The following is a 15,838-nucleotide window of genomic DNA, read 5'->3' on the forward strand; positions in this document are numbered from 1 at the left end:
CATATGCGCTTTGCCTGTATGTATGCTCATCACAGTGAAGAAGATTTTCTCCAATAAGAAGGGATAAGCTATATTGAGACTGCTTTCCAGAAGCAGAAGTATGGTGTTCCCACTGTGGTCAACCATCATACCAATATACGCTTAGTGTAGGCTACTCGTTTTGGTGCAGGAAGAGGGTGAGAGTTCGTCACTGCTCCATCTTAGAACTGAGCTGCTTCAGTAATCACGATAGGATCGGGATCTCCTCTGGTCCATGGAGGCTTCACATCAGGATTCTGCCATCGAGGTGTGGTCACATTTCGTTATCTTTTCTGATCTGATCACATTTCGTCTGCATTCATCAACCTTAGCAGTATTGTAATGCGGTGTGTTGAACGTTCCATCCTCCCCCTCCTTTACAAACATATAAAAAAAATTTCAGACAGACTTTGGCTCAACATGTAGTTCCAGATGTGCCTGCATATGATAGATATGTAGCCCGCGAAAACACGCAACCACGAAACCGAAACTATCATTGTAGCTTGTGCATGCGTTACAAGCGAGCGTTACAACAATCGCCAAGAATGTCCAAGGCAACATGGGTTAGTTATTACTAACTTTTACATGTTTGCTGCATCATTTTTCAAGAAATGCGTTTGTTTAAGCAAATATGACAAAGAAACAACAACGGCGTTTTTTTTGTTTTTTTTTTTGCCGCCGTAACTCGCGAACTTCGGGTTTCCGGGTCTGGCAACTGCGTTCCACAAGATGGCAGCCTCCGCTATTTGACGCTGATTTTACGGCAGCTTGATCCACCTGGCGTCAGCAACGCAGTGGACTTTGTATTCACAGTGCACACATGTATCAGATCTTTGAATCGGTGCTTTGTGTCAAATAAATATTTATTTTAGCCGAAACAAGCTTCAAGGGACTCTGACCAGAAACTGTGGGAGCTCTTTCGTACTTGCAGTCGATAAAGCACCCAACAAGGACTCTCCATGCGAAAATTCATGCATTAAACCCCGCGGTTTCTCTAAACTCGAATTTTAAACATTCGACTTCATCCGAGTGCAGCACGCCTAGACTTGGACTGCCTTTTTCAAGAAAGTTTGAAATGTAAGTATGTGTATATTGGTTTCACATATCCACCACATATTGAGCGTGTGTATGATTGTACTTTATATGGTACAGCATATCAGCGTACATTATCACTCAACACGTAGTGTGGCAAACTCGACATCAGTCACACAAAGCCAACAATTGCCTTTTCTTCAATTGCTTATTTTTATCATATCATGTTTTTGTCTATATTTCAATTTACCAACCAACAAAGTATATTATTTTAGTATAATCGTCTGATATTTAACAAGTCACAGTTTTACCATGGTTTTGGCGCACTATAGCCCGAGTTGCTTATGTGCCATTAAATTGAATCATCATCATCTTCAACTGCCATTATTCAACTGAAGTGCCAGGTGAATATAATGATATGGCGAGATATATTTTTTGCTGTCATCCTGGAATTGCTCATTTCAGAAGAATAGTCACCGTGAAGTTTGTTTTCGTTTTCGGAAACATTAAGAGGACTAAAACCAAACACTTTTCTTTCAGAGCATCCCTTATGCACCTGCATTTCAATTCCAATCTGTATTACAAGAATGACAGCACTCTAAATCTTTTCACACCTTTAAAGGTGTAATAGCGTGCATGGCGCACGCCTTTTTAGGTGTAATTTTGGTAACATCATAATGGAGCACGGTTTCGCACAAATTTTCTTCACTCGAGTGTTGTCTGTCCTCCAAAAAGTTAGTCTTGCAACATCTCAACATTGTTCAACGGTATTGTAGACACTTGCGCGTGCTCGATTATCGATAGCGATGCATATATGCATTAGCTCGTACCTACGATATCCAAGACATAATGAAAGCAAGATTTGCACTGACACTTGATCTTTAGTAATGCTTTCCGAATTTTGTAAAATATCTTACTGGAGATGCAATGTGACGCAACCAGATTGAATGTGCATAGCGCACACCTTTAAAGGTGTGAAAAAGTTTACAGTGAGACCACTCAACAGAGATGAACATCTGAAAGTGAAAGAGCTGGAACGAAGATATGTTAATCTGTGTGAAAGGTGCTTAGTATGTGTGTGAGTCGAGGACATAGGTCTCAAGCTGATTCCTGTCTTCAGAAGAGGTGACAACTATGCTCCTTCTATCCACCAGCTCCACTTTTTAGGGTTCCCTGTAAACTAATGGAGCACATCATGTGCTACCACGTTGTCAACCAAGTTGAGTCTGTCGATTTCTTTTTTTTACATTCCAGCATGGCTTTAGAAAAGGGTATTCAGGCAAAACTAACGTAGTGGAATTCGTTCACAGCATTTTGAACTGTCTTGATTTCTGGGTCCACGTAGATGTAGTATTTTTTTATTTTGTAAGGGCTTTTGACACTGTGCTGTGTGCTCGCGTGTTGGCTAAAGTAGCCTAATTAAAATTTGATCCTGCTAACTGGATATGCAGTTTCTCAACTAACCGTAACCGTTGCGACACCTCGCGAGGAGAACCTATCATATCGCCACCATGCAGCATTTGTTATGTTACAATCGCTTCACATTTTAATCTAGTCAAAAGCAAGGCCTTTTGGTGATCGGTCTTGTATGATTACATGCCGCTCCGTTATGTAAGCCCACACTGGGTTTTTCAACCTATGAGAGATAAATAAATATATTTCCAAGTACATTGGTTTACAAGGCTCGTTATTCCATTTCGCCACACTACCCCAAGCAATTGTTAGAGTAGTGGCCCAGGGTATGAAGCTCGCCACTAATCATCAAACAAAGTTCATAATGTAAAATTCTGTACTGAGAACACCGGCTTAACACAACAATTAAGAATAGAGTAAACGTTTCATTGCCTATCCAGTTGGCATCATCCCTACAACAGGGAACAATCAAAAACAACATCAAAGGAATCAAATTGGTGGTGCGCATTCCTTTCATCCAACGTATTTCATACGCTATTTGGAGGGCACTGTGCCCATCAGGCATTTTGACTGTGCATATCAAGTTGAGTGCATAGAATGTGATGCAACCTACATTGGCGAGATAGACAAAAGACGCGGGACAAGACTAAAAGAGCACACAAGGGATGTTGCCAGGGCTACTAGCGCTTAGCTTAACTAACCAAGACCGAATTAATCTACCATTGCTGTCCTAAGGGACATATATTTTGATGGTGCAGTAACCTTTGCACATGACTAGCGATGGGGCCCTAGAAAGTTCTTAGAATCCTGCTTTATCAGGCGTGATGCTTCAGCCTGTAATACAAACCGTGGCCCCCTATCGGATGTGTATGATGCCCTCTTAGATAGGCTGATGTGCTCGTCTTTGGCCTTTGTTGTACTGATGATGCCACCTGGATAGGCGGCAAAACGTTTACGCTCTGTTTTTAATCGTTGTGTTGAGCGGTGTTTGCAGTAAAGGACGCTACATTATGAGGTCGTCACCCGGCTTTTGGAATATATTTTCAAATAAAGTTGTTCTTTTACAAAGCTCAATAAATTGCAGAAATCATTCTCATTGCCTATCATTTTTGGGGTGCCATTCTTGCAGTCACATGAAGCACTGACGGGCCAATGTAAAAAGTAAAGGCAGTATGATTTATGTTCTTGCCGACATGGCACAACGTATGTACGAGGTAGCTCCATTTCAGAAGCCTGAGAACACTCAACGCAATTAGTGTGCTAGCATCAGATATGGTGTACAGCATTACATATTTGCTTTTGCTAGGGCAACTAAGAAGGGTGGATAGAAAGGCAGTTACAACCTGTTTCCACAAAAGACACTCAAGATTCATTAGCAATTTCCTCCAAGTGAGCCAAGGCTTTTTCTAGATTACTAGAACATGGGTACCTGGTTATAAATAACAAGAATCCATCTACCAGAGGTCAGTGTTTCACACACCCTGCTCTCCATCAACACTATTAAAAGGTGTGACCCCCAAACCTGCACAAAATTCCTGGAGAGTCTTTACTGGACGCTGTTGCTGTCCCTCTCACCAGGTGCTCTCTATGAACCTGATTCACAGTTCTGGATGCACTGCCTCAGCTAACTTCAGCATGCTTTCCCAACACGAATGGTAACTGCTATGAGGAGTCAAGTTGTACTTACTGAAAGCAACATGAAATGCTGTACCTTGACAGGTAATGTTGATATCCTTCTTAAGACCGTAGAGAGATGTTCCTTGCTCCCTTTATCCCAAATTGTACTATCAGACGCAAGCCCACTTGCCACCAAGCCAATGAGTTGTTCCTCACAGTCAGTGCAATCAAGGGAATCTATCACTGAGGCTCAGAAAAGCTGTTCCAGCCTCAGAACATCAGTTTCTCTCTTGTTCAGAAAAGCTGTTTTTCATCGGGATCTGATCCAGGACTGAGCCGTGAGTAGCCCCGTGAAAGCACCAGGGTTTCTTCGAATTTTAGATGTGCCAGCTTTTGTTTTCCTCCCCCTCCTTCTTTTTATGTAGTAGCTGATTACTTTAGCCTTGTACTGCTTTGGGGATTGGAGATGATGTAAGAGGTGGAACTAGGCTTTAGGCAAAATGAGGCAAAGTGTGACTATGTACAAATCTTCTGAGAATGATAACGAAAGGAAAGTTAGGTAGCAAGTGAGCTGGTGGTGACGATCCATGACTTGAAAACCCAAGACGAGGTAGGGACGATAACAGACAAACACAAACACGGTCTCTGAGACCGTTCGTCTCACAGAAACCGAAACGAATTTATCGTCCGGTATTGAGTTCGGGTAATGGCTATACCTGTTGTGCGATGACATATGAGTGACTTTTCATTTTTGTTTCAGTGTGTTTTTGTTTTTATGACGCCATTCCCTGTAAGGCTCTAAATACTACACGAGAGCATGGAAAGAAAGCGCAATATTGGATCTCGAGGGTGCACAACGTCGCTTACCTCGTCCCAGTCCTCGTAACTCCATGACATCAACACATGACTGTACTCCACCATAGCCACAGGATAACAGGCTACGATTTTTAGTTACTTACTTTGTACTTTTCTTTTCTTTTCATTTCACCGTGGCCATCCCAGTATCATTACCACTGAGAGCGACCACTGAATGCGACATTGGATGAAGGTTACGCCCATCTTGAGTTTCTGGACTCCGAGTGACTGAAGACATGTTCCTACTTTTTTTTTATCTTGCAGGATGTGCGCATCCCAACGACGTAAAATTACTTGCGCAGTCTGTACGCGTGACACTGAAGCAGCACTTGGGCAAAACAGGGTGCTGATATAGAGCCGGACGGGATGTCTCCCCCACGCAGCTCTGTAACAACTGTTCGATTACCGGAAACAGTAATGGAAACGTAACAGAAAAGAAATTGAAAGGCCGGTACCAGAAAGGGGATAACGGAAACGAAAATATAACAGTAACGAAAATGGAAACAGTAACCAAAATACGCCCGTTATCCTTCCCTGCTCTTCAGTCCCGTCAGGAGGTTTCTTTTGCCCGCATGTGAGCCAGATTACCTGAAGGCAAGGATAGGAGGGCAGTGTATGCGTGGCTTGTGTGGGCTGTTCTATCAAACAAGACACATGGTGGGCTCAGAGGCAACGACAACGCTAACGAAAGGTCACAGACAAAAACGAGAAGTCTCAACACAGCGAGGGGCGGATGTGTAACAGTAGCCGTCTGGTCACCGTTTTTATTCCCTGTGTCTTGATGTACTTGTGTGCACTTGTGGGTTGATTGCCTTCGATTACAGGGAATGCGACGCTCCATTGGAGCCATGCTCCCTCGACCCCAAGGTGCCCCAGCTCAAAATCAAAGTGGCCCAGCGCAGTGGCGATGTATCCGTCGGCAAACTTTTTTTTTTCCCTCGCGCTTATCAAAAATTACCCTCGATATTTTTTTATATGTTGTACGGTAAAGTCCATCGCATACAATGACGCAAACTATATTGTTCCAAACCGACATCCACATTCCGAATTTTGCCTCCGAAGATTGAAGATTTAACTAAGAATGGCTAGTTTACCAATTTTTAATACATTACCAACTACACCCTCAGTTCTGCGATTTTTGTACCTGAGCAGTATCACGAGAGCTACCAGCGAAAAAAATATTCACGAAAATTCAGCTGACCCATCAGGCGCACGCAATGACGGGGGAAGGCAAAAAGGGGAATTTCGCTGCGATTATAAAATAGACCACCTTCTACAATTTAAAACAAACCCCAAGCCTCTAGGAGATCCCGGAGCGTCTCAACAAAGCTTCGGGCGATTGGTGGTTTTTAGAAGGAACTCACTCTTTAACGGCGCATGGAACATACCGGCGGCTACCATTAGAACATAAATATTTCGTCATGTGTTATTATAGATACGCAGGATGTGCCACAATTTGTTTCGGCTCGAATGGTGGTAGGTCGAGCGCACTCATTGGATCCTTTCGCGTGGAATGACCGAGGTGCTATGGGCACTTTTTGATTACGTAGGTCCGAAACACTCTTGAAACGGGCGATGAGGTTGAAATATTCCATGGCAAGCTTACCCCGTGAGAAAAACCACTATATCCGCGGCGTCCACTTCGGGATTCAGGGCAAAAAATTCCTCGAATGTTACATTTCGCAAATCAGCAAGTATCCGTCCGTCTCTCGAGATTTTTGGGAGGTATAATTCTTCTTCCTGAACGGTAAACTGAAATGGGAGATTGTTATTAGTGCCTGGTATTAGAACGTTGGCCTGATACAACAACAACACTTACGATACGTGTTCCTATGACCTTGATTTTGACATCACAGCCGTAGAATTGTTCTCTGAAGTAATACACCATCTGTAACGATGAGACGCATTACAAGATCACAAAAGGACAGTAGTCATAATTTTAAGTCATAATTTAATTTCAGTAACCACATTTCCTGCAAGGGTAGGTGAGCATGCAGGATTAGTCAAGCAATCATTATTACACGTTTGGATGGCACATTAAAACTAGAAGACTGGCTTCTCCGGCCCTAATCATTGCACACTGATAGCCATTTGTCTAAAGATTCATGACAATTTTTTGTCTGCGTTATTGCACGGTAGAAGATAACTAAAAGTAAAACAGTATTTAACCTAATGTAATCTTTATGGAACGTCACGCTCGAACATTTCCGTCGTTGTTTTGAAGAATCAGGAAGGGGTCCTTTGTCGGTCCGTGTTTCTTCGCGTTTGCAACCATGTTTCTTACAAACACGATCTACACCTTCTCGCCATTTTTTGTTGTATGTGTGCCTATGTGCTTCGTGAACGAAACCCACTACAAAAACTACAAAAATGTGGAACGCCGTAATCCTGTTCTTTTCGATGCTGTGCCACCTGTGTGCAGCTTTACAAACACACTACACAGTGAGAGATCGGGAAGACAGACGCCATCAGGGTGTCTTCACTGTTTCTTTTTTCTTATATATTTTTTTTTACAGGACCGTAACATAACGGAATATTGCAGTAAAACTGCTGACCAATTGCTATGAGTCTTGGAAGAAGGCAAAATTGAGTACATCTCCCGACAAGTTCTGCTGCATTGAGACTGAACTCTCGTCTCAGCTTCTCAAAAAAGAAAAAAAGAGGAAGTTGCATAGTTCTGCAGCCATAGTACCTCCCAAAACTGTTTCATGCGCAATACACTTCGATGGCGAGAGAACATAGGGACGAAAAGTGACATGGGAGCAAGGCAAGTATTTGGACAATGAAAAAGTGGCTAGGAAGCAAGCGAGCTGGTGAAGATGATGCATAATGTAAAACCCCGGGACTACGGAACACGAAAGGACAGACACAACTCGAAGACTTCGTGCTGTGTCTGTCCTTTCGTGTTCCCTAGTCTCGGGGTTTTACATTATGCAAGTATTTGGATTCCAGCTTGACACATAAATATATTATATAGGAGCCTAAATACATGTTCTCTATAGCACAAGGCATCATAAAGTTCACTAGAGCCGAACACGCTTCATATTGCCTCTGTACTGCATGCAAATCGTGGCGTTCACGAACTTGTGGATAGGCCTTTATTCGTGAATGATAGTAGCAAGCAAATAATATGACTTAACGAGTAATGTGATATTCCCTTCTGTCTTAACCCCTCTCCCACCACCAATTTTTCAACCCCCACCCCACTTTTCTTTTTATTTTTCCTTTAACTAACACATGAATAACAACGCGCGTAGAATAGAATTTTCAATAGACAAATTCAATTACCATTCATTCCCATGACAGAAGAGAGGACTAATTCAGGAGGAGTCAAATTATCGTAAAGGTTCGTCATTTTCTATAATGAGAGACATGAAAAGAAGCGCACATTCGCAGAACTCCACTTTCTCAACTTATTTAATAATATAAGTCGCTACAATTTATTAATGAGGCAGTCCATGTTCTGTAACTGCATCAGGCCATGCAGGTGGGAGTAAGTCGCCATCTTCCCATGCATTTCTCCCTATTCAGCGCGTCAAACGGCGGCGGCAGCCATCAGACGTCCCATAGTTAGTAGCACAGAAATATATCTCCCCATACTTGGCGCAAAGTATAAAGTGTCTGGGCGCACTGAGCCTAAAGTTGGATGATTGTTTGGATCGAAGTGGATTACAGACTCGATCCAAGCCACCAACTGGCAACTTGTCCAAGCAAAGCCTAAATGTTCCTAATGTCAACAAGAAGCACTGCGAAGGCGAAGATAATGCGAAATCGTCGGTTTGTGAATTGAGAAAACGTATTTTTCGAAGTTCTTGATCTACAATATGCTGCACAGTTTTGTGAAATTTGTGATTTGTGGCTTCCGGGCTTCAAGCCTTGTTTACGTCGTCGCGTTTGTTGGAGTAGTGTTGTCGGTGCTGTGGCCTTTACATTTGCGTGTCATTTACAACTTCTACCATGAACAATGACCTGCGTTCGTTTTTGTGAATTCGTTTCAAGTTTAGCGAAGTGAAGTACGCAGCATATGGATCAGCGTGCTAGCTGCATCATGCAATTAAACTATTAACAGATGCATCAAGTTGTTTGCGTCGAATGAACTGCGCATGTTGACGGTACTTGGCACAGAGCTCTGTAGGTCGATGTGCGATATCACAATCTGCCGTGATTCAGGCAGAATAGCTATACGAATGCACGAAGTAGAGGGAAACGTGTAGGTGAATGAGAGAGCAACGCACAACTTTGTTGCAACAAAGAAAATCTGTTTATTAATGCGAGTCACGATTTCATTAGAGAACAGTACAGTAAAATTAAGCTGTTTCACGGGGTAGTCAACAGACATGTAGCTGCTGCTGCCAAGGAGCATGTAAAAACGGAGTTGTGGATGGAATGCTGTTCTACAGCGCTACGTCTGAGCAAACTACTCGCGTCTGTCTTTTTTTTAGTATGCTTCCTAGGAAAGGGAAGAAAAATGTGGACTGCATACAGTCTTTCAGTTTCCCATCTGTAAATCAGGATGACATCAGGTGCTGCTGATGCATTTGGGTGTTATAAGCTTCGTAATTTTTCTCTCTTCTCTGTGCAACTGTACCTCAGGTAAAGGAAGTCAAATATACAGTTGTCACAATTACTGGTCACAAATGCTGAATGTTGTGATATCAAATGTGCCTTGCATAGTTTATTTTTGCACAAAAATAATTTTACATCATACATATGCATTCATAAAGCCACTAATTAGTAGATATGATACATGATTGGAGTTCAGACAGAGGTCATGTTGAACCAAAATTGGGGCTCAACTGATTCGGGGTAATAATCAGTAGGAGATGAGCTTAACTTGAAAACGTCAGACCGCAAATATAATGTTGTAGGTACACAGGCTGTTTAACACAGGTACACTTCTATATTAAAAGAATGGATGGTGATCATTAGTGGCCTACTTTATTGTATCGAATACAATTAACACACAATTTATGAATGGTCAATATTCCTGCAAAATATTATAATTAATTGAGATTCATAGAGTGAGGCTTATAATTTCGCAACAGATAAGGAAATGGGTTTTGTTTGCGAGGGCACTGTTAATAAAATAAAGGAAATTGTGAATATCATCAATCAAGAGATGATTCTATTTTGTTTCAGTGAAAATACAATTGCATTGACTTCTCTGTAACAAGCTGTGACTGTACTACACAGGAGTATTCACCACGCTGCACTGTCAGTGTCTGTACTCCCCCTATAAAAGAGATGATCGACCGAGCAGCCACGATGTAGAACATGTTGTAGCACATAGCTGCTTGATGTAGACAGTCGTAGTGCCCGCGCACTTTGCTGGAGATTCTTCCTTGGTTTTGGTGTAATTGTACAAAAATTTAAGCCATAGTTTTGTGGCTTGTACATGAATTTTAGTAATGTAACATGTGTTAGATGAATATGCCTCACACAGACTATCTGGCCACCCTTTTTTGGCTTTTCTGGCTTTTAAAAATTACATTTATGCAGGAATCATGTACTAGTACTTTACTTTTAAAAGGATTTGAGAACCCTTGCTCAAGCAAAAAGTACGCCGCAAGCAGACTTTCAACTGAATGGCCCAAGTGAAGCCGTTCCTGTGTCATGGCTTCATGGCAAATGCTTGATGAGGTTTGCATCTGAGACACACTTTGCTGTTGGTATACTCTTGCATGACCTGCACACAAGCACAAGCAGGATAAAATTGAGAAAATTCACAGAGAAGTACAGAGGCACACTGACACTAAAAGGAATGAAACAGTGTAAGCTCCATGACCTGAACATGTATACTTTGTTGACCTGGTGCCGGAACGCTAGGGCATGCACCAGGCTTCAGTACAGCTTGACTGTGTCCACCATCAAAGGAGCATTGCTGAAAATGAGTGGAGCACATGAGGTCGTGTTTGCAGTCAGTGTAGGATTTCACATTCACTTCCTCAAGTCGCTGAACCCATTTCGAATATCGTTCCGTATGTTGCTGTGGGAGCCTGTGAGGGCGACAAATTTTCATTAACAATGTTACAGAAACAACAGAAGTAGTGCCCTCTTTATCGTTATGTAGCACACGCATAATACGCCTTCAAATGTGTAGGAAAAAGTTGTAGGATCTCCAGCTGCAGGTGCATGCATCCCCAGAGCCTTCCCGAGTGGAGCTGTGAATGGGATGGTGCAGCATCTGCTTGCCGTATTCCCAGATTGAAAATATCTGAGTGCTTGTATTAGCTTGAGGAAAATACAAGGTGCTCCTATATGTGTGTGTACTTGTATCTGAAATGCAATTATTTTCTTAGTAACTTGCGCTGCTTCTTTCGGTACCTTTTCTCAGATTGTTGAACAAAGACACGGCAGATGGGATCAAACAAATATAAGTAACTGGGATAAGGTGGGTGCTAAGCAGCATAATACCTTGTGACATGTGCCCTCTAGTCAATGCTGTGTTAGTAAAATATTTCTGATGTTTAAATTTATAGGTTTGGGTGAATGTTGCAAATATCAAGCTGTGTTTGTACATATTGGCACTCTGATGTACAAAGATGCACGGCCAGGGAAAGACAAACTTTATTCACTCAAAAACATAGTGCAAGAATTTCACACACATGAAAGTAGGAAAAGCAGGCTACTTACTTTAGGAAAGATGTTCCTGATCCACCCTCTCTGCACTGCTTGCAGTTCTCTTTTATGCATTTATTGGGCAACAACAATAACAACTTTATTTTAAGATAAGAATGGGGAGTTCCATCGCCAGAGGCCAACGGGGAGTTTCATGTTTATGTTGCTGACTTCCGAAACAGCGTCGAAGCTCACACACAGTAACAAAACGACAAACATGAACCAAAACCATTGTTCAGATTTCCTCCGCCAAAACTAGCGGGCTCCGCCAGTTCTGGCCTGGCAACATGGGGACGCCTGATGGCGGCTTCCTTAGTTTGACGGCCGTTTTGGATGAGCTCCGGTGACCTGAGGCCATGAGCGCGACCGCCATCACGGGTTGCAAAGCATCACATCAGGTGGCAGCACCGTCGTCATCATGGCGACTTCCGTGGAAAAAAACAGGGGGTCGGACTCGCTTAAAAAAGCTGACCTTACGGGAGCTGCCATCCTTGGTCATGGAAGGTGTTGCCTTCCGTTGGCCGTGGTTTCGTTTTTGCCATTTCCGGTTCCCGTTGGTTCGCAGAGCAGCATGAAAGTGGCGATTTACTGTGCGTACTCATCTTTGGAATTCTGTTGCCTTCGGAAATACAAGCCTACATTCGTTACGATGTGCAACGGTTTATTGATTTCACTCGCGAAGCATACAAACGCCACTTCAACACGTCATAGGCGGTAAATGTCTTCATCCGAAAAACCAAGGGTTGCCGGTGTCGCAGGTAATCTCATAGATAAGGTATGATTCATGTTTGACATAACAGCATTTACCTTGTGATTCCGATAGCACTACTCAATTCTGCGCGTTCCCCGAAGATTCGCGCGTTCCTGGTGCGTACTCAACTCAATTACACGACTGACCTCGCTTCCTACGGTGGACGTCATGCCTTCGCCGGCTCCTTCCCCTCTTTGTCATCCCACGTGACTGCACAGGGTTGGCAACAAATGGAGCAGCTCTGCTGTAGTTAGGGGGCTGAAATTCGTCCACTAACACTGTCCATGACGAACGGATGGCTGCGCCCGGACGATCACGCTCGCGAATAGGAGAATCCCATTGACGGCGCGCCAAGTACGTTCTCTAGAGTCTTCTTATATTAACTCTATGGGGGGAAATGTGCTATGGAGGGGAAAACACGCGCGAAAACAGGCGCACACGGGATATTCACCATCACGAACACTTGCGGGCATGCACTGATGAGAACAGCAACAAGGGAATAACTAACATGTTTGGGCATGCACGGACAAGAATAATAACAACAACGAGGGAAGACTTTCTGCTAATCGCAACAAGTTAATCACAAAAGATACACTACTTCAATACACGCTCTCAAGTATGATGCAATAAGACGCAACAAGACAAGATGCATTAAACCGACAACTCACCGCCATCGAAGCATATCTATTCGCACACACCGTTCACTATTTTGTTCACATGCCTAATGAGTTCACCAACGTAAATCTAAAAACGTAGCGAAGGCGGGAAAAAAATACGAAATCTGACCCGGCAACCCTGGCATTTTGATGCGCAAGTGAACCTGGCTCTTGCGAGGACAAATACGAACGTAAGCAACTTTTCTTTTTTACATCGATGAAATAAGTTAGGTGTGAACTAAACACTTGCCCGGTTATTCAATATAGTACAAAGTACCTCCTTGCCTGCTCGATGCGTACGTCAAAGTCATGCAGCGTAAGCGAGTTTCCGCATCCCGCTGCTCACCGGGAGCTGCGCGTGTGCAGTTCAAATTTCTCCATTTGTTGTGCCGCACGGACTGCTTCGCATTTTTTGCGTGTATTTATTGCTATATCATACAATAACACCCGGGGATTTGAAGGTAAGCTGAACGTGTAGTAGAGAAGCTGAACATAGAATATTCCCTATTGCAAGCCCGGGTAAATGCGTGAGCGATGTCCAGGTACACGCTTTTTACCCTTTTCTTAAGGATCCCACCAGGTGAGCACCTGAAGAAGCATTGTTGTTTCGAGAAGCGCAGAGAAGAAGTGCACATACATGCGTCTGCGGTTATGCCCATTTCGAAGTGTCTAGCGTTCCGTCTAGACGGAAGCCGAATCACTGCAGTTAGTGTTCCGTCCAAAGTACGTCGCCTCTCAGTGGAGCGGTTATGGAGTAATGGGTTGAGCTCCTGGCTGTAAAAGTGGGGTTCCGCAGTTCGAATCCGATCGTATGGAATTTTTCCCCCTCTCCCTCTCTCTGCGTTTGACTGAGCATCCGTCGTGACTGAGGTTAGGTTATATAGGTCTGGCGAATACATATTCCATGTGTTGAGAGAGTCCACGTAGACTGCATCTGTCGTGACTGAGGCTAGGTTAGCACGGAACGCTAGCAACAGACTTCTCATCTACGCACACTTCAACTGATTAGCATTGGATATGACGCGTTGCCTATAGACCGAAAAGAAAAAAAAAACTGTCCAACAACCACATGAGATAGTTTGCTGTTGCGTAAATGATATTGTGTCATTTTCTGCGCTGTTGATGAGTGAACATCTGTCCGCATTGGTAAACGTCAACTGAGGTGGTAAACACTCAAAATATTAAGCACGTGCCTCGCTGTTTCTGATATTGGGCGCGCGAATTTGAACGGTGTGCACCACTCCACCTCACGCAGAGGCACGAGCTTGTCGCATAATTTCTGCTTCTTCTCATATTTGGATGGATACTGGAGTTATGTGGTTTGTCAGGTGGGCACTTGGGGCATGAGTATGGGCTCGCTTTCTTGCTTGTTTCTGATTGCATTTGAACACGGTGTTGCAGTGAACTGTGGGGCTTCGTGTTTCACAGTCTGATGCATGCCTGGGATACCCGCCAGTTCTTGTATATTATCTTGCATACATTTTTGTGTAACAGCTACTTGCTATGAGAACTATTTAACGGGTGGTGGCATGGCTGGAATTTTGTGACGTGAAGCTCCAGAGCTGTTCTGTTTCTTTGGCACCCCGCATTGCTCTGTGCACAACACTTTGCATAGACTGCACTATTACGCACAGGAAGGCTCAGGTGGGATGCAGTCCCGACACATAGATGCTCTTCATATAGTGCTGGTAAGTATGGGGTAAACAAAAACAGAACTGAGCAATGTTTTCTGTGTCTCTGTCCTTATATCAGCATGACCGCGAAAGGAGTAAAGCAGATGCATGTATTGTTGTACAGATGTAGGTTGACACCATATAGCGTAAAGCAGAAGCATTGGGGAGGACAGCAGAAAACATGCCATCATCTTGGTGCCCAGCAGGCTCGTCTGTGATGAAACTGCAGAGACAGAAGGTTATACAGGGAGCACAGGGTCACCAACCTTACCCCTCCGGGATCATCACCATCGCACTGATAGTACAGGAACATCGACATGAGAAAATGGCATAACCTGAACCTGGTTTAACCTTTTTCATAATTTTACTCGGTGCACATGAAGACCACGTAAATGCTCCTGGGGAGCTCAGAAAACCTGTCTGTGTGCGGACTGCTTTACTGAGGAATATAGTGTGGCTTGGTGCTTATTACGCCTTTTCTGCTTTGCATTGTGTTATTTTGAATGTCGCAGGTTGACTGTCATATGCATGCACCATGTACATGAACACTTGCTACTTTTTGCCCTCCCTCAGTGTCTGAGAATTGCTACCTTGATCTACTCAACACTTCTTAAAAAGGTGGAGCAATCCATGCAGCATTATGATAGATGTGCCAGATGAAGTAACCCTCCATGCCCTTTCACGTGCCGCCTTGTTGTGTCCCTATTTTCACTTGTGATCAGCATGTGAAAGTTACAGGTGATATACAGGTTGTATATTGAGAGTTATTGCCTGTGGTACCATCTCATACCAGTGTCATATATTTCATAGTGCACTCCCATAGATTGTAGACTTGTTTTGCAGTGACGTGTGATGGTGGAATGGACTAGCTTCTTTGAAAGGTTTCCTGTAACCCAAACTTGGGCCGGACCCTTATGAGGTCATAAGTGCACCACACCATGTCTTGTACTGTACATAGCGTTGTACATGCTGATTGCGGATCCTGTAAACGTCAGGCTACCACACACAAACATCTCAATGTTCGCACGAGTTGTCATATGTTACTATGGGTGATTTGTCATTAAACGGTTGGCAGTGCACTGTTACATGAAGTTTTCTTTGTCTTGTATTGCATTGCTCTCTTCAGAGGGATACTTCCATGGTCAAACAGGCGACCCATCCATCTTGGACATCCCTGGACTCCAACGCAAGAAAGACGTCCCCGC

General features: G+C 43.5%; 1 protein-coding gene across 1 annotated transcript in view; it reads right to left on the bottom strand.

Annotated features, from left to right (window-relative positions):
* The window catches only part of LOC135373243 (uncharacterized), an 86,180-nt gene that overhangs the window by 39,218 nt on the left and 31,124 nt on the right, over nt 1-15,838 (bottom strand). Inside the window, exons 3-4 of the mRNA XM_064606469.1 lie at nt 6,755-6,823; nt 6,542-6,687 (exon numbers count right to left, since the gene is read on the bottom strand). Of these exons, the coding sequence (XP_064462539.1) occupies nt 6,542-6,687; nt 6,755-6,823 (215 nt within the window). The remainder of the gene's footprint in view (nt 1-6,541; nt 6,688-6,754; nt 6,824-15,838) is intronic.

This window comes from Ornithodoros turicata, unplaced genomic scaffold (assembly GCF_037126465.1).
Source record: "Ornithodoros turicata isolate Travis unplaced genomic scaffold, ASM3712646v1 Chromosome226, whole genome shotgun sequence".
Lineage (NCBI taxonomy): Eukaryota > Metazoa > Arthropoda > Arachnida > Ixodida > Argasidae > Ornithodoros > Ornithodoros turicata.